This window comes from Pan troglodytes, chromosome 18, assembly GCF_028858775.2.
Source record: "Pan troglodytes isolate AG18354 chromosome 18, NHGRI_mPanTro3-v2.0_pri, whole genome shotgun sequence".
NCBI lineage: Eukaryota > Metazoa > Chordata > Mammalia > Primates > Hominidae > Pan > Pan troglodytes.
Window position 1 is genome coordinate 32,709,641 of NC_072416.2, and position 18,306 is coordinate 32,727,946.

The 18,306-nt window shown below is 44.5% G+C and overlaps 1 protein-coding gene across 2 annotated transcripts in view; it reads left to right on the forward strand.

Annotated features, from left to right (window-relative positions):
• The first annotated feature begins 4,873 nt into the window (after positions 1 to 4,873).
• LOC129137287 (otoancorin-like) overlaps positions 4,874 to 18,306 on the forward strand; it is a 33,115-nt gene continuing 19,682 nt past the window's right edge. The window contains exons 1-3 of one of the 2 annotated variants that reach the window (XM_063796971.1): positions 4,874 to 6,827; positions 12,152 to 12,282; positions 16,633 to 16,820. In XM_063796971.1, the coding sequence (XP_063653041.1) occupies positions 12,276 to 12,282; positions 16,633 to 16,820 (195 nt within the window). In that variant the 5' untranslated portion in view covers positions 4,874 to 6,827; positions 12,152 to 12,275. The remainder of the gene's footprint in view (positions 6,828 to 12,151; positions 12,283 to 16,632; positions 16,821 to 18,306) is intronic. The other variant, XM_063796970.1, reaches the window with a different exon arrangement.

The following is an 18,306-nucleotide window of genomic DNA, read 5'->3' on the forward strand; positions in this document are numbered from 1 at the left end:
CCTGGGGGTCTAGTGGCGAAGGAGGCAGGTAGGGTCTCTGCTTTCATGGAGCTTCTAGTCAAGCGAGATGCACTAAACAGTAAAGGGAAAAATAGGATTACTGGAGGTAGCCCTAACTACTGGGACAGAAACAAGATGGTAAGATAGAGAAGGAAGAGTGGCCTGCTCAGATGGGGTGGTCCAGAGGCCTCTCAGGGGAGGTGACTCCTTTTTATTTTTTTTTGAGATGGAATCTAGCTCTGTCGCCCAGCCTGAAGTGCAGTCGTGTGTTTCATGTGCGTCCGTGTGAAGAGACCACCAAACAGGCTTTGTGTGAGCAACATGGCAGTTTATTTCACCTGGGTGCAGGTGGGCTGAGTCCGAAAAGAGAGTCAGCAAAGGGTGGTGGATTATCATTAGTTCTTACAGGTTTGGGGATAGGGGGTGAAGAGCCATGTTTTGCGGGCAGGGGTGGATCTCACAAAGTACATTCTCAAGGGTGGGGAGAATTACAAAGAACCTTCTTAAGGGTTGGGGAGATTACAAAGTACCTTCTTAAGGGTGAGGGAGATTACAAAGTACATTGAACAGTTAGGGTGGGGCGGAAACAAATCACAATGGTGGAATGTCATCAGTTAAGGCTATTTTTACTTCTTGTGTGGATCTTCAGTTACTTCAGGCCATCTGGATGTATACGTGCAAGTCACAGGGGATGCAATGGCTTGGCTTGGGCTCAGAGGCCTGACAGTGTGATCTTGGCTCACTGCAAACTCTGCCTCCTGGGTTCAAGCAATTTTTGTGCCTCAGCTTCCCGAGTAGCTGGGATTACAGGTGCCCGCCACCATGCCCAGCTAATTTTTGTATTTTTTTTTTTTTCTTTTTTTTTTTTTTGAGACGGAGTCTCGCTCTGTCGCCCAGGCTGGAGTGCAGTGGCGCGATCTCGGCTCACTGCAAGCTCCGCCTCCCGGGTTCACGCCATTCTCCTGCCTCAGCCTCCCGAGTAGCTGGGACTACAGGCGCCCGCTACCACGCCCGGCTAATTTTTTGTATTTTTAGTAGAGACGGGGTTTCACCGTGTTAGCCAGGATGGTCTCGATCTCCTGACCTCGTGATCCGCCCGCCTCGGCCTCCCAAAGTGCTGGGATTACAGGCGTGAGCCACCGCGCCCGGCCTAATTTTTGTATTTTTAGTAGAGACAGAGTTTCACCAGATTGGCCAGGCTGGTCTCGAACTCCTGTCTCACGTGTCTGTGTGAAGAGACCACCAAACATGCTTTGTGTGAGCAACATGGCTGTTTATTTCACCTGGGTGCAGGCGGGCTGAGTCTGAAAACGGAGTCAGCAAAGGGTGGTGTGATTATCACTGGTTCTTATAGATTTGGGGATAGGCGGTGGAGTTAAGAGCAGTGTTTTGGGGGCAGGAGGTGGCTCTCATAAAGTACATTCTCAAGGGTGAGGAGAATTACAAAGAAACTTCTTAAGGGTGGGGGAGATTATAAAGAACCTTCTTAAGAGTGGGGCAGATTACAAAGTACATTGATCAGTTAGGATGGGGCAGAAACAAATGACAATGGTGGAATGTCTTCAGTTAAGGCTGTTTTCACTTCTGTGGATCTTCAGTTGCTTCAGGCCATCTGGATGTATACGTGCAGGTCACTGGGATATGATGGCTTAGCTTGGACTCAGAGGCCTGACATTCCTGTCTTCTTATGTTAATAAGAAAAGTAAAACAAAATAGTGGTAAAGTGTTGGGGTGGCGAAAATTTTTGGGGGTGATATGGAGAGATAATGGGCGATGTTTCTCAGGGCTGCTTTGAGCGGGATTAGGGGCGGCACGGGAACCTACAGTGGGAGAGATTCAACTGAAGAAAGATTTTGGGGTAAGGGCTGATACTGTGGGGTTGTTAGAAGGAGCATTTGTCATATAGAATTATTGGTGATGGCCTGGATACGGTTTTGTATGAATTGAGAAACTAAACAGAAGACACACCGTCCGAATAAGAGAAGGAGAAAAACAGGTATTAAAGGACTAAGAATTGGGAGGACCCAGGACATCCAATTAAGAGAGTGCCCAAGGGGGTTCAGCATAATTATTTGCTTGGTTGACAAGTTTTTGGACTCTATCCTTGAGTTTTTTTATGTTGTCATATACCAGGCCAGATTGATTTAGGTAAAAACAACACTCTTCATTTAAAAATATAGAGTCGTCCTTTTTCAGCAATGAGTAAATTGAGGCCTTGGCGATTTTGGAGGAAAGAGAATTGCAAAGCCAGCAATTGTTTATTTATTTATTTATTTATTTATTTATTTATTTACTTATTTTTTTAAATTATACTTTAAGTTATAGGGTACATGTGCACAATGTGCAGGTTTGTTACATATGTATACATGTGCCATGTTGGTGTGCTGCACCCATTAACTGGTCATTTACATTAGGTGTATCTCCTACTGCTATCCCTTCCCCCTCCCCCACCACACAAGAGGCCCCAGTGTGTGATGTTCCCCTTCCTGTGTCCAAGTGTTCTCATTGTTCAATTCCCATCTGTGAGTGAGAACATGCGGTGTTTGGTTTTTTGTCCTTGTGATAGTTTGCTGAGAGTGATCGTTTCCAGCTTCATCCATGTCTCTACAAAGGACATGAACTCATCCTTTTTTATGGCTGCATAGTACTCCATGGTGTATCTGTGCCACATTTTCTTAATCCAGTCTATCATTGATGGACATTTGTGTTGGTTCCAAGTCTTCACTATCGTGAATAGTGCCGCGATAAACATATGTGTGCATGTGTCTTTATAGCAGCATGATTTATAATCCTTTGGGTATATATCCAGTAATGGGATGGCTGGGTCAAATGGTATTTCCAGTTCTAGATCCCTGAGGAATCGCCACACTGTCTTCCACAATGGTTGAACCAGTTTACAGTCCCACCAACAGTGTAAAAGTGTTCCTATTTCTCCACATCCTCTCCAGCACCTGTTGTTTCCTGACTTTTTAATGATTGCCTTCCTAACTGGTGTGAGATGATATCTCATTGCGGTTTTGATTTGCATTTCTCTGATGGCCAGTGATGATGAGCATTTTTTCATGTGTCTGTTGGCTGCATAAATGTCTCCTTTTGAGAAGTGTCTGTTCATATCCTTTGCCCACTTTTTGATGGGGTTTGTTTTTTTCTTGTAAATTTGTTGGTGTTCTTTGTAGATTCTGGATATTAGCCTTTTGTCAGATAAGTAGATGGCAAAAATTTTCTCCCATTCTCTAGGTTGCCTGTTCACACTGATCCTAGTTTCTTTTGCTGTGCAGAAGCTCTTTAGTTTAATTAGATCCCATTTGTCAGTTTTGGCTTCTGTTGCCATTGCTTTTGGTGTTTTAGACATGAAGTCCTTGCCCATCCCTATGTCCTGAATGGTATTGCCTAGGTTTTCTTCTAGGGTTTTTACGGCTTTAGGTCTAACATTTAAGTCTTTAATCCATCTTGAATTAATTTTTGTATAAGGTGTAAAGAGGGGATCCAGTTTCAGCTTTCTACATAGGGCTAGCCAATTTTCCCAGCACTATTTATTAAATAGGGTATCCTTTCCGCATTTCTTGTTTTTGTCAGGTTTGTCAAAGATCAGATGGTTGTAGATGTGTGGTATTATTTCTGAAGGCTCTGTTCTGTTCCATTGGTCTATATGTCTGTTTTGATACCCGTACCATGCTGTTTTGGTTACTGTAGCCTTGTAGTATAGTTTGAAGTCAGGTAGCATGATGGCTCCAGCTTTGTTCATTGGGCTTAGGATTGTCTTGGCAATGCGGGCTCTTTTTTGGTTCCATATGAACATTAAAGTAGTCTTTTGCAACTCTCATCAGCCCAGTTTAATATTACCTATTTATTATAATGTAATGCTGCTCGCACAACTGAGAAAACACTGTTGCTTTACCCCCTCCAGCTCTGTAGCAGCCACGCAGAAATCATAGAACTGTAAACATATGCTAATTACACAACCTATGTAGGCAATCAATATTAAGAAAAACTTTTACTGTCCAATATTTCTGTGGTTGAAAATGTAGAGTCTAATTTTGATCCGCAGTAACATCTAGGTTAATGTTGATTCAGAAGGAAAACGTTTGTTGTTGCCATGAGAAGAGGCATTGAAATGCTGAATCACCACCACAAATGTTACCACTATGAATATAAGGAGATACATAGGAAGATCGAATTAGACCATCTCGGACCACCAGGTTTACAATTCCACCTGCAGATACATGCAAGAAGTATTGTCACAATACTTATGTCACGTTATTCCGTTGAGGTCATCACCAACTAAGCTTATAATTAATGTGTGGTCAATTTGGTCAATGTCACCAGCGTAGCATACTAACAAAAACAAGGGTTGCAAACTCAAATGCCTATAAGGCAGAACGTAAGACGGTAGGAAGCAAAGTCTATAGGGAGCTATATAATAGAGGCTGCAGATTCATGGCAGATTCTAAAGCACAGCAGTCCCCAACATTTTTGGCACCAGGGACCGGCTTTGTGGAAGACAATTTTTCCACAGGCGGCATGGGATGGGGTGCAGGATGGTAATGGTCTTGGGATGAAACTGTTCCACTACAAATCATCAGGAATTAGATTCTCATAAGGAATATGCAACCTGGATCCCTCGTGTGTGCAATTCACAACAGGGTTCATGCTCCTGTAAGAATCTAATGATGCTGCTGATCTGACAGGAGGCAGAGCTCAGGCAGCAATGCAAGCAATGGGGAGCAGCCAGAAATACAGACGAAGCTTCAATTGTTACCCACCATTCACCTTCTGCTCTGTGGCCCAGTTCCTAACAGGCCACAGACCAGTACATGTCCATGGCCCAGGGGTCAGGGACCCCTGCTGTGGCACATTGCTTAATAGAGGACTGTAGCAGCCATGTGCCCTGACCTTTCCTTTTTTTTTTTTTTTTGAAATGCCAGAAACCCAGAATTTTTTTTTTTTTTTTAAGACAAGGTCTGGCTCTGTTGCCCAGGTTGGAGTGTAGGAGGGCGATCTCAGCTCACTGCAGCCTCAACCTCCCTGAGCTCAGGTGATCCTCCCACCTCAGCCTCCCAAGTAGCTGGGACCACAGGTGCACATCACTGTACCCAGCTAATTTTTGTATTTTTTGTTTTTAAGGGATGGAATTTCACCATGTTGCCTAGGTGGGTCTTGAACTCCTGGGCTCAAGGGATTCGCCCACCTAAGCCTCCCACAGTGTTGGGATTATAGGTATGGGCCACCATGCCTCACCCTAGAGACTATTTTTAAGACTAGTTTTAGGTTCTCAGAAAAATGGAGAAGATAGAGATTTCCCATATCCCTCTGACCCCATACACGCATAAGCTCCCCATGATCCCCCACCAAAGTTGTACATTTGTTAGAACTGATGAACCTATGTTGACATTATCGTCATTGGATTCTCATTATCATCCAAAGTCCATATTTTACATTAGGGTTCACTCTTGGTGCTTTACATTCTATGGGTTCAGACAAGTATATAATAACATGTATTCACCATTATAGTATCATACGGAGTATTTTCACTGCCCTAAAAATCCTTCTGGGCTTTGCCTGTTCATTCCTCTCTTACTCCTAATTCCTGGCAACCACTGATACTTTTGCCTTTTCTAGAATATCATATATTTGGAATCATACAGTAGATAGCCTTTTCAGATAGATTTCTTTCACTTAGTAATATGCACTTAAGTTTTCTCCAGGTCTTTTTTTGGCTTGATAGCTCATTTCTTTTTAGTGCTGAATCATATTTCATTGTCTTAATGAACCACAGTTTATTTAGCCATTCACCTACAGAAGGACATTTGGTTGCTTCCAAGTTTTGGCAATTATGGATAAAGCTGCTATCAACATCCATATACAGGTTTTCATGTAGACGTAAGTTTTCAACTCCTTTGTGTAAATACCAAAGAGTGTGTTTGCTGGGTTATAAGGCAAAAACATGTTTGCTTTTGTAAGAAACCACCAAAATGTCTTCCAAAGTGGCTGTATGATTTTGCATTCCCACCAGCTGTCACTGCTAATTGGGCAGACCTCCTTTAGAGATGTCACCAAAGATAGTGTAATGCTCTTCACTGTAGGCATTTATGATCTATACAAGAATAACAGTGGATTCTGGGTCAGTGCCTTTATTTTATCCTGCCAAGTTCAAGAGAAAGGTTTTTTCTTATTCTAAGAGAAGACTGTTATGGTAAAGTAAAAGGAAGAAATATATAATTACTCTTCTATTGAGGAGGGAGAAGAAGGAAACACTGTGATGTAAATGGCAGAAATTCAATAATTTAATTCAAACTAAAGAGAATGGGAATGTATTGAATTCAGGAATGGAATGTAACGGGAAACTCCACTGGTGGTCTTCAGGCATGGCTGAATCCCGTGTCTCAAATGATATCATCAGGAATATGTTCCTCCCATCCCTCAGCTCTGTGTTCCTTGGTGTGGTCTTTACTTTTTCCACTTGGTAATATGAATGTCCTCCAATATCCTCCCCTACTGCCAGAGATACCAGAGAAAGGAGAGCTTCTCTGATAGTTCCATCAAAACTCCCAGGGATGACTCTGATTGGTCAGCCTGCATCACATGCCAGTTTTCTCGGTCAAGGAAGTGGGACCATGTGATTGACATGAGTATAAGACAATCTGTTCCTGAAAGAAAAGGGTGCTGGGGGAAAAGGCAACAGATGTCCACCACAGCATGTTTTTTCACTTTACTGGTTATTATCTCTTTTTAGACTCCCTCAGCACTGGACAGCCGAGGCCACGAAGGACTTGGGACCCTTTCTAGTACTTTTCTCAGGAGATGAATTAAGCTCTATAGCCACAAAGGTAATGTTGTGCTCCATCTTAAGAAGGCTGAAGGAGTTTGAAGGGGAGAGAAAGTGTGGTCAGTTATACAGCATTGGGTTTACTGCTGTCTATGGTTCTGGAAGCTTCCTCCCTGCCTCCAAGGGCTAAGATGTTTCCAGCTCCATTCCAGGATGTGCAAGGTTCTGGAAAAGGGAGTGAGTCCACAGCTAAATGAACTCAGGCCCTTTTGTGTGGCCCCCCAGGCAGATGTGTGCAGGCAGATATTACTTAGCTACCACTCTGCTATTAGTGTACATCTCACACGCACGCCTGTTCTGGCTCTCACACTGGCTGGTGCCCTATGCACATGCACATGTATGTCCAGTGTATGCAGTCACATGTGCAAGCACATTTAATCCAATAACAAGTCTTTATTGATCATTACATTTGGGCATGACACTTTTCTAGGAGTAAGGCCCCAGAAGTTAGACAGTCTAGGCCAAGGGTCCTGCAAAATAAGCATGAGTTAGTCATTTGTGCTGCATAACAAAGCCACACAATCTCAAGGGCATAGAACAATTAGCATATGTTTCTTGCTGCCTGATTTGTGTGTCACTGGGGCAGCCCTGCTCTAGAACTTGTTTTTCTCACCATGAAGGTGTGAAACTACCAAAAAAGGGAAGGGATAAGTACAATTCTGCTTAAGTCCTAGGTTGGAAATTGGCACGCTGTCACTTCTGCCACACTCCAATGGCCAAAGTAAGTTACATGACCAAGACCAACTTTAATGGGGCAGGAAGGAGTCTCCTTCCATGGAGGTGGAGGGCAGGAAAGCAGTGAATGTTTGCTGAATGACAATCAGATACCCCACAAAGCACATCCACACACTCTCATACCTGCACTTGCAGGCACAAGGTGCACATGGACACACATGCTCAGCAGGGCCTGAACACACACAACTTCGCCTAGGATCACACACAGCACACATTCTGAAGTCCAGTCACAGTAAAATCATATTCTGGATGTCTGAATATATAGTTATAAGCAGTTGATGCACAAATGTTTATTTTTATTTTATTATTTTATTTTATTTTGAGATGGAGTCTCCCTCTGTTGCCCAGGCTGGAGTGTAGTGATGCAATCTCAGCTCACTGCAACCTCTGCTTCCTGGGTTCAAGTGATTCTCCTGCCTCAGCCTCCCGAGTAGCTGGGATTACAGGCCCCTGCCACTATGCCCAGCTAATTTTTATATTTTTAGTAGATATGGGGCTTCACCATGTTGGCCAGCCTGGTCTTGAACTCCTGACCTCAAGTGATCTGCCCGCCTCGGCCTCCCAAGTGCTGGGATTACAGGCGTGAGCCACCATGCCCGGCCCTGATGCACAAATGTTATATATCCATCTGTTTTTTTTCCTTCCTTGTTTTTCTTATGTTTAGATGTTTATTATTATTTTTATTTTTCCATAAGGTATTGGGGTACAGGTGGTGTTTGGTTACATGAGTAAGGTCTTTAGTGGTGATTTGTGAGATTTTGGTGCACCCATCACCTGAGCAGTATACACTGCAACATATTTGTAGTCTTTTATCCCTTGGCCCCTCCCACTCTTCCATCCAAGTCCCCAAAGTCCATTGTATCATTCTTATGCCTTTGGGTCCTCATAGTTTAGCTCCCACATATCAGTGAGAACATCCATATATCTATCTAATCTTAAAAAAATCAACTTCTGAAATTGAAAAAGTCTTGTATCAACACTGTGAAATCTCAAAAACACAGTGTAGAGTTAAAAAAAAACCCAGATTGCAAAAGAATATCTATAGTAGGATACAAAGTAAATAAATAAATAGTAGCTGAATTAATTTAAAGCAAATGTAAGCCAAGTTTATATGTAAGAGAAGTGTAAAAGTGAATGCCAAATTCAGAGTGACAGTTACTTCTGGGGAAGGAGAAAGGCAAAGAGTGAAGGAGGGACTTATTATTTATATTGTGATGTTTTATTTCTTAAGTTGGGTTGTGAGGACATGGGTGTTTTGTTGCATTATTCTGTATACTCTTTTTTTAAATACTGGAAATGTTTAATAAAACAAGTAATACATGCTCCTGGTTAACAAATCCCAATCGCACCAAAGGTAATAGGATGAGAAGCAAGTCTCCCTCCCACCCCAGACTTCTAGTTCCCTAGCCTCCCTCTTCAGAGGCAATTGCTGTCCCCAATCTCTTCTGCATCCTTTCAGAAATATCCTGAATACCTATATAACAAGTTTTATGTAGGTATAAAAATACCTATATAACAAGCCTTGCCAACATGGCGAAACCCTGTCTCTACTAAAAACACAAGAGCATACACACACTCTTCTTTACAAAATACAAAATGGAAAATGCCATTCACTCCGCTATGCACATTGCTTTCTAAAAGTTAACTGTCTTAGAGTGGTTGCCTTCAGCCTCAGCTGCACATTAGAATCACCTGGGGAGATTCCAAGAGGGACCAATCCATGGTATCCAGCCCAGCCCGACTGAGTCAGAATCTTTAGGGGCTGGCTCTGGGTGTCCCAGGTGACTCTTAGGTACAGCCAGGGTTGAGAACTGCTGGCCTAGACTGTGACTCTAATTCTGAACATGAGACTAGAAAGGGGAGCTACATAGGCTGAGAGGCTTGCTCTCTGGGTGAGCTGGGACCCAGTGAGGCATAGCTGTTTGTAGAGCCTGATGGATTATCTGGGCCCATGGACAGGCCTTCTAATAAAATCCCAAGTCTTGACAAAGTGTATTCGTTCTAGATGAGACATGGCACTTTCTCCAAGGCAACCCAAAGTCCCCTAAGTCCCCTCATTGCTAGTCTCCACCCAGGATGTTGAGACAACCCTTCTTCACCTCCTTTTCATGACAAATGTTGTGTTAGGCAATTCTTTTCTTCTTTCTCTTTTTTGAGATGGAGTCTAGCTCTGTTGCCCAGGCCAGAATGCAGTGGCACGATTTCGGCTCACTGCAACCTCCGCCTCCTGGGTTCAAGTGATTCTCCCGCCTCAGCCTCCTGAGTAGCAGGGATTACAGGCATACATCACCACGCCGAGTGAATTTTTGTATTTTTTGTAGAAACGGGGTTTCACCGTGTTGGCCAGGCTGGTCTTGCACCCTTGACCTCAGGTGATCTGCCTGCTTGGGCCTCCCAAGTGCTAGGATTACAGGTGTGAGCCACCGCACCTGACCTGTGTTAGGCAATTCTTGCATTGCTTTAAAGAAATACCTGAGACTGGGTAATTTATAAAGAAAGGAGGTTTACATGGAATACTATGTGGCCATAAAAAAGAATGAGATCGTGTTCTTTGCAGGGACATGGATGGAGCTGGAGGCCATCATCCTTAGCAAACGAATGCAGAAACAGAAAACCAAATACCGCATGTTCTTACTTATAAGTGGGAGCTAAATGATGAGAACACGTTGTCACATAGAATGGAACAGCAGATACTGGGGCCTATTGGAGAGTGAAGGGTGGGAGGAGGGAGAAGATCAGCAAAAATAACTAATGGGTACTAGGCTTAATACCTGGGTGATTAAATAATTTGTACAACAAACCTCCATGACACAAGCTTACCTATATAACAAACCTGCCATGTACCCCTGAACTTAAAATAAAAGTTAAATTAAAAAAAAAAAAAAGAAAAGGGCCAGTTGCAGTGGCTCATGCCTGCAATCCCAGCAGTTTGGGAGGCCGAGGCGGGCAGATCACGAGGTCAGGAGATTGAGACCGTCCTGGCTAAGAGGGTGAAACCCCGTCTCTACTAAGAAATACAAAAAATTAGCCGGGCATGGTGGTGGGCGCATGTAGTCTCAGCTACTCGGGAGGCTGAGGTAGGACAATGGCGTGAACCCGGGGGGCGGAGCTTGCAGTGAGCCGAGATCGTGCCCCGCACTCCAGCCTGGGTGATAGAGCGAGACTCTGTCTAAACAAACAAACAAACACTGCCAGGCACAGTGGCTCACATCTGTAATCCCAGCACTTTGGGAGGCCGAGGTGGGTGAATCACTTGAGGCCAGGAGTTTGAGACCAGCCAGGCCAAGATAGTGAAACCTTGTCTACAATAAAAATAAAAAAAAATTAGCCTGGCTTGGTGCTGCATGCCTGTAATCCCAGCTACTCAGGAGGCTCAGCCACGAGAATTACTTGAGCCTGGGAGGTGGAGGTTGCAGTGAGTGGAGATCACACCACTGTATTCCAGCTTGAGCAACAGAACAAGACTCTGAAAAAAAAAAAAAAAAGAGACAAGAAAAGAGGATTGATTGGCTCATGGCTCTGCCGACTGTACAGGAAGCATGATGCTGGCATCTGCCCAGCTTCTGGGAAGGCCTCAGGAAACTTACAATCATGGCGGAAGGCGAAGGGGGAGCAGACACATCTTACTTGGCCGACACAGGAGCAAGAGCGTGATGGGGGAGGTGCTACATGCATTTAAACAACAAGATCTCGAGAGAACGCACGCACTATTGTGAGGACAGTACCAAGGGGATTGTATTTAACCATTCATGAGAAATCTGCCCCCATGATCCAATCACCTCTCACTGGGCCCCACCTCCAACACTGGGGATTACATTTCAATAAGATTTGGGTGGGGTACACATCCAAACTATATCAAATATAAAGTTTAGTAAAAACTTTGAAATAGCACCAAACCATAAAAGGGGTAGGTACACATACTTTTTTTTGTTTTTTTCTGAGACAGGGTTTTACTCCCATCACCCAGGCTGGAGTGCAGTGGCATGCTCTCGACTCACTACAACCTCAGCCTCCTGGGCTTGGGTGATCCTTCTGTCTCAGCCTCCTAAGTAGCTGGGATGACAGGCTCATGCCACCACGACTGGCTAATTTTTGTATTTTTAGTGGAGATGGGGTTTCACCATGTTGGCCAGGCCAGTCTTGAGCTCCTGACCTCAAGTGATTTGCCTGCCTTGACCTCCCAAAATGCTGGGATTACAAGTATGAGCCACCACACCTGGCCTAACCTACATTTTTTTGTCGATATTACCAGATTGCTCTGCTAATAGTGCACAGTTTGACAGTCCCACGGAAAAATGAATGTGCCCAGCATTAAGTATTAGCACTTTATTTTATTTTTGATAATCTGATGGGTGAAAAGTGATTTACTTATGTTTTTTAGACTTTATTGGATTTTTATTGAAGTTGAGTATCATTTTATAGGATTCTTTATAGAGACCACATTAGTGGGACTAGGGAATAGATTTATATGAGAAGTTGCTATAACAAAGAATGAAGGCAGTAAGTAGTGTGACAGTTTCAACTCTAATTTCAATCTGTATTTAAGGGGTTTTAATTATTATTCCTCTTCTTTCATCTTCTTTCACACAGTTTCCTGAGATCCTTCTGCAAGCAGCTTCCAAGATGGCCAGGACCCTGCCCCCTAAAGAATTCCTCTGGGCTGTCTTTCAATCTGTTCGGAACAGCAGTGATTAAGATCCCCAGCTCTGACCCTATGCCTAGTGAGTGTTTTCAGGGTATCTGAGCCATTGCTGACATAGTAATTAATGTTTTGGGCAGGATCCCTGACATCAAGAGGCCTCCTTATGCAGGGAACTGGATGAAATGTCTGCAAAGCAATAGAATGACAAAATCTATAGGCAAAAGAATTACACTTTTGGGTCAGGTGCGGTTGCTCAAGCCTGTAATCCTAGCACTTTGTGAGGTTGAGGCGGGCAGATCACTTGAGGTCAGGAGTTCAAGACCAGCCCGGCCAACATGGCGAAACCCTGTCTCTACTAAAAACACAAAAATTAGCCGGGTGTAGTGGTGCACACCTGTAGTCCCAGCTACTCAGGAGGCTGAGACACGAGGATTGCTTGAACCCAGGAGATGAAGGTTGCAGTGAGCTGAGATGGCACCACTGCACTCCAGCCTGGGTGACAGCGAGACTCTGTCTCAAAAAAAAAAAAAAAAAAAAAAAGAGTTACACTTTTGTAAAGTGACGTGGAATCATGTCCCATACTCCATACCCAGGCTAGTAGGTTTAATGTGTGAATATGTGTAACAAACATTTCAGTAGGATTGACTTAAAGGACCAACATGGATTAGTGGTTTAACATAGCAGTGACAGGGCCGGGCTGGCTAGATTTCACTCCTGAGTCTGCCACTTACTGGCTGTGTGGCTTTGGGTAAGCTCTTTAACCTCTGTGTGCCTCAGTTTTCATCCTTTATCAAATGGGGATAATGAAAGTCTCTACCTCACTGGGTTATTGTGAGAATTAATGGGTTTAAACCCAGAAACATGTTTACAGGAATGCCTGGCATGTAGCAGATCTTTAATAAGTACTAGATATTTTTAAAATTTGATTTTTTTTATTTTTTGAGATGGAGTCTTGCTGGAGTGTCACCCAGGCTGGAGTATAGTGGCATGATCTCGGCCCACTGCAACCTCCACCTCCCAGATTACAGCAACTCTCCTGCCTCAGCCTCCTGACTAGCTGGGATTATAGGCATGTGCCACCACGCCTGGCTAAGTTTTGTATTATTAGTAAAGATGGGGTTTCACAATGTTGGCCAGGCTGGTCTTGAACGCTGGTCTCAGGTGATCCACCTGCCTTGGCCTCCCGAAATACTGGGATTACAGGTGTGAGCCACTGCCCCCGGCCTAAAATTTGATTTTATAGAGGCAGGGCCTCGCTCTGCCACCCAGGCTGGAATGCAGTGGTGCAATCATGGTTCACTACAGCCTCGACCTCCTGGACTCAAGGGATCCTCCCACCTCAGCTTCACAAGTAGTTGGGACTACAGGCATGCACCACCACATCTGGATAATTTTTTATTTTTTTGTAGAGATAGGGTCTTGCTGTGTTGCCCAGGCTGATCTTGAACTCTGAGCCTCAAGTGATCCTCCTGCCTTGGTCTCCCATAGTGCTGGGATTATAGATGTGAGCTACCATGCCTGTCCAAGTGTTAGATATTTTATTATTATTACCATGCACCTACTAAGTGCAGACTGGGGCCAGGCATGAGGAGACAAAGTTAATCACCCCCAATGATAGTAGTTGACAGTCAGTGCTTGCTTTCATCCACCCAACAAATATTCGTTAAGCACCAATTTTGTAAATAAAGAGCTTACTTTCAAATGGAGGGTAGCAAGACAATAAATTTCCATACATAAGTAAAATATATGGTATATTGTATGAAAAGTGCCAAGAAGGAAAATAAAGCAAGGGAATGCACCACGAGTGTTGAGAGGGGACTGTCATGTGAAAAGAGAATCATGAAGGAACGTCTTATTGAGAAGGTGACATTTGAATGAAGACCCAAGGGAGAGTGGGCCATGTGGATATTTTCAATTAGAGTCTTCCAGGCAGAGAGTGCGACAGGACCACTTCCATGAGTGGGAGGTAAGGGCCAGTGTGTTTGGAGGGGAGTGAGAGACAAGGCCAGCCATGTAGTGACTGTTAAAGGAAACCCTAATGACTTTGGCTTTTACTCTGGGTGGAGGAATCGTGTGACATCGAGCAAAGAAATATCACAATTGGATTTATGTCTACCTTGGGTGATTATTCCTCCATGCATTATCTTGTTCTCCCGTTTTGTTTTTTTTTCTTGGTGAATGTGGGGTTTTATTGGGTAATGGAGGTGGCTCTCGGTGGGATGGATGGGGAGCTAGAAAGGGGATGGAGTGGGAAGATGATCTTCCCCTGGAGTTTGGCTGTCCTGTGACCAATCTCCTCTCCAACTGTCCCCAGCCAAACTCTTCTTGGCCTTCAGATGCTCCTTTCTCTGCCATGCTGCTCTTCTGCTCCTCTTCTCTTCTATTCATCTGCTCATCTGCTTGTATGCTCATGGAGCCTGGGGTTTGGGGTTTATATAGGTACAGGATAGTGGGATGTGGCAGGCCAAAACCTAACATTTGGGCGTGAAAACGGGAATCCCTATTCCCATTTAGGGCTGCAGATTTCCAGGCTTGGGTGTTCTCTTGTTTTTTAAATGAAGGAAACTGGGGCTTAGGAGACTAAGGGACTTGTCTAAAGTCACAGGGTTAGTAAATGGCAGTTCTTGGATTTGTACCCAAAGCTGGTGGTGACCACCACTGGCTCCCACTGCCCTCAAGGTCTAGCAGTCCATGTCATCATATTGCAGAGCTCTTACTGTGTGCATGTGGTACACAAAATAAGGCTTTCCATGCTCAGGGGAAGGAAGCTCTGGTATCAGTGCATAGTTTGAGTGTTCTTTAGTTGGTTCTGGGTATTAATTGCTGCTGTGCTTTAGTGATTAATGGATTAGCAGAATTACCGCTTGGTTTTATATTAATTTGTGTGTGTGTGTTCACTCACTCCACAGATATTTGCTGAACACCTACTATGTACCAGGCTCTATTCTAAGCCCTGGACAGACACAGTGATAAGACCAAGTTCCTGATATACTAGTCAACCATTCTGCCCTCTCTAGTTCTGTGCTATCACTGATGTTGTTTTCACTAGAGGGTGGGCTGGGGGTTGGCCTAGGGAGGGATGAGTCTTTAGTCCTCTCCAAGTGGCTTATGATAAAGATGTTTGAGGACCACAACTGGCATCTTTGATCTGGTCTACTTTTGCTTCTTGATTGGAATGCAGTGAATTTCCATTGAAGGTGCAATGAGAAGAGAGAGGCCATGGGGCTCGGGAAATACCCTGGCCTTGGGTGGGGTTGGTGCATCTGTCAGCATCAGTGGTGGTCTGCTGCTAAGATAAGAAATCCAGGGTTGCTCTTAAGGATCCTAGAGTTTTCTCCCAGGTTGGGCACATCAGATCCAGCAACGACAATATCTCACTTGCATGTTGGTTGGTAACTGGTTTGAGTAGGTAAGGTTCACATTATTCAAAGACCGAAATGGATGTTTTTCCTGTTGCCAAGAGAAATGCAATGGGCTCATTTCTCTTTTCTCTTGGGATGGGAAAGCCACAACCTCCACTATGATTTTCATGGACAGCAACTCATCTTCCTGGTTTTTATTTTTTATTTTATTTTGACACAGGGTCTCACCATTACCCAGGCTGGAGAGTAGGTGTGATCACAGCTCACTGCAATCTTGACCTCCCAGGCTCAGGTGATCCTCCCACCTCAGCCTGCTGGGTAGCTGGGACTACAGGCATGTGGCACCATGCCTAGCTAATATTTTGTAGTTTTTTTTTTTTAGAGGTGAGGTCTTACCATGCTGCCCAGGCTGGTCTTGAATTCCTGGGCTCAAGTGATCCTTCTGCCTTGGCCTCCCAAAGTGCTGGGATTAAAGACATGCGCCACCGCGCAGCCCATCTTCCCATTTTTATAGGAAGGCTGCTGCATAATTTTGGAATCTTTATGCTGGGTTGCAAACTCAAAGGCATAGGGGGTAAGATAGGCAACAGAAATTGTGTATCGAGTGCTTACTGTATGCGTGGCACTGTTCTAAGTGCTTTACATATAACACATTTAGTTTTCACAACCATCCTATGAGGTGATTTTATTTCCATTTTATAGACAAGAAAACTGAAATACAGCGAGGTTAAATAGCCTTGGATTTGAATCGAAAGTCAGGACTGTTCACCACCAGCTCTTACTGCCCTCAAGGAATTTGTAGTTTAATTGTAATGTTGCACCGCTCCTAGTTTGTGCATGTGGATGTGCAAAAAGCTGGCATTTCCATGACTTTGTTACCCAGTAATTAGCAAGAAATGGCAGAAGTGGGATTCAAACTGGTCCCTGGGCTCCTGCTCTCTGCTTTTACTCTGTAGTCCCTTCCATGCATAAATCTGACTGGCGAAGAATGTTACTCATTTCAATACACTAACATTTCCTGAAATTCTCTTTCCTCTTCTCCTTCCCTGCATCTCTCCTTTCTTCAGGTTGCCATGGAGTCGTGGCCCCCTCTTCTGATGACATCTTCAAGTTGGCCGAAGCCAATGCCTGCTGGGCCCTGGAGGACCTGCGGTGCATGGAGGAAGACACATTCATCAGGACTGTGGAACTGCTGGGAGCTGTCCAGGGTTTCAGCCGGCCTCAGCTGATGACCCTGAAGGAGAAAGCAATACAGGTGAAGCCCACCTCAGGGAGGAAACATTAAACAGAGGAAAAAAGAAAAACACCAAAACCAGTTCAGCATTTCTGCACATAGAGCCCTCCTCGAGCAGTTTTCCCATACATCATCTTGAAATTTTACTGCATCAGCTCAGTGATATTGTGATCTCCTTATCTGAGAAAGGAGGAAATTTCCAGTTCCTCCCTCTTCGGGCTGTGGCAGAGAATGGGATGAGATGTGTCTTGGCATCTAGCAGATGCTCAGTGAATCAAGTTCTGTGGATGTCCCAGTGCCTCTGACCAAGGTGGTTTGCAGGAATTAGGCTTTATTCCTTCACCTGGAGAGCCCCAGCTGCTGCTCACAGCAGGTTTTCTCAGAATCATTTGCAAATTTGTCTGAAAATATAACAGAAAGGAGTAAAAAGAGGACTGGAAGTAGCTTTCCATCTTTAAGAAGGTCCCTTTGTTGGCTGGGTGCAGTGGCTTATGCCTGTAATCTCAACACTTTGGGAGGTCGAGGCGGGCGGATCACGGGAGGTCAGGAGTTCGAGACCAGGCTGGCCAACATGGTGAAACCCTGTCTCTACTCAAAATGCAAAAATTAGCCAGGCGTGGTGTCATGTGCCTGTAGTTCCAGCTATTCAGGAGGCTGAGGCAGGAGAATGGCTTGAACCCGGGAGGTGGAGGTTGCAGTAAGCCAAGATTGCGCCAGTGCACTCTAGCCTAGGCGTCAGAGCTGATACCTTGTCTCAAAAATAAATAAAAATAGGCTGGGTGCAGTGGCTCATGCCTATAATCCCAGCACTTTGGGAGGCAGATCACGAGGTCAAGAGATCGAGACCAGCCTGGCCAACATGGTGAAACCCCATCTCTACTCAAAATGCAAAAATTAGCCGGGTGTGGTGGCATGCACCTGTAGTTCCAGCTACTCGGGAGGCTGAGGCAGGAGAATTGCTTGAACCCGGGAGGCGGAGGTTGCCGTGAGCCGAGATTGCATCACTACACTCCAGCCTGGTGATAGAGCGAGACTCTGTCTCAAATAAATAAATAAAAGGAAAAGGTCCCTTTGTGGCCTGTTTTAGCTTTTCTTTCTTTTTTTTTCTTTTTCTTTTAAGACAGAGTCTTGCTCTGTCGTACAGGCTGGAGTGCAGCAGCGTGATCTGTGGTTCACTGCAAACTCTGCCTCCCGGGTTCAAGTGATTCTTGTGTCTCAGCCACCTGAGTAGCTGGGACTACAGGCACAAGCCACCATGCCTGGCTAATAATTGTATTTTAGTAGAGACGGGGTTTGTTTGGCCAGGCTTGTCTCAAACCCCTAGCCTCAATAGATCTGCTCACCTTGGCCTCCCACAGTGCTGGGATTACAGGCATGAGCCACTGCACCCAGCCCTGTTTTAGCTCTTTACATGGTTGTGGAATATCTAGTTACCCTCAAGGGTTAAACAATTCAATGTCTTAAAATTATAAATATAACTGTATTTATGTATTATATGAGTACTTCA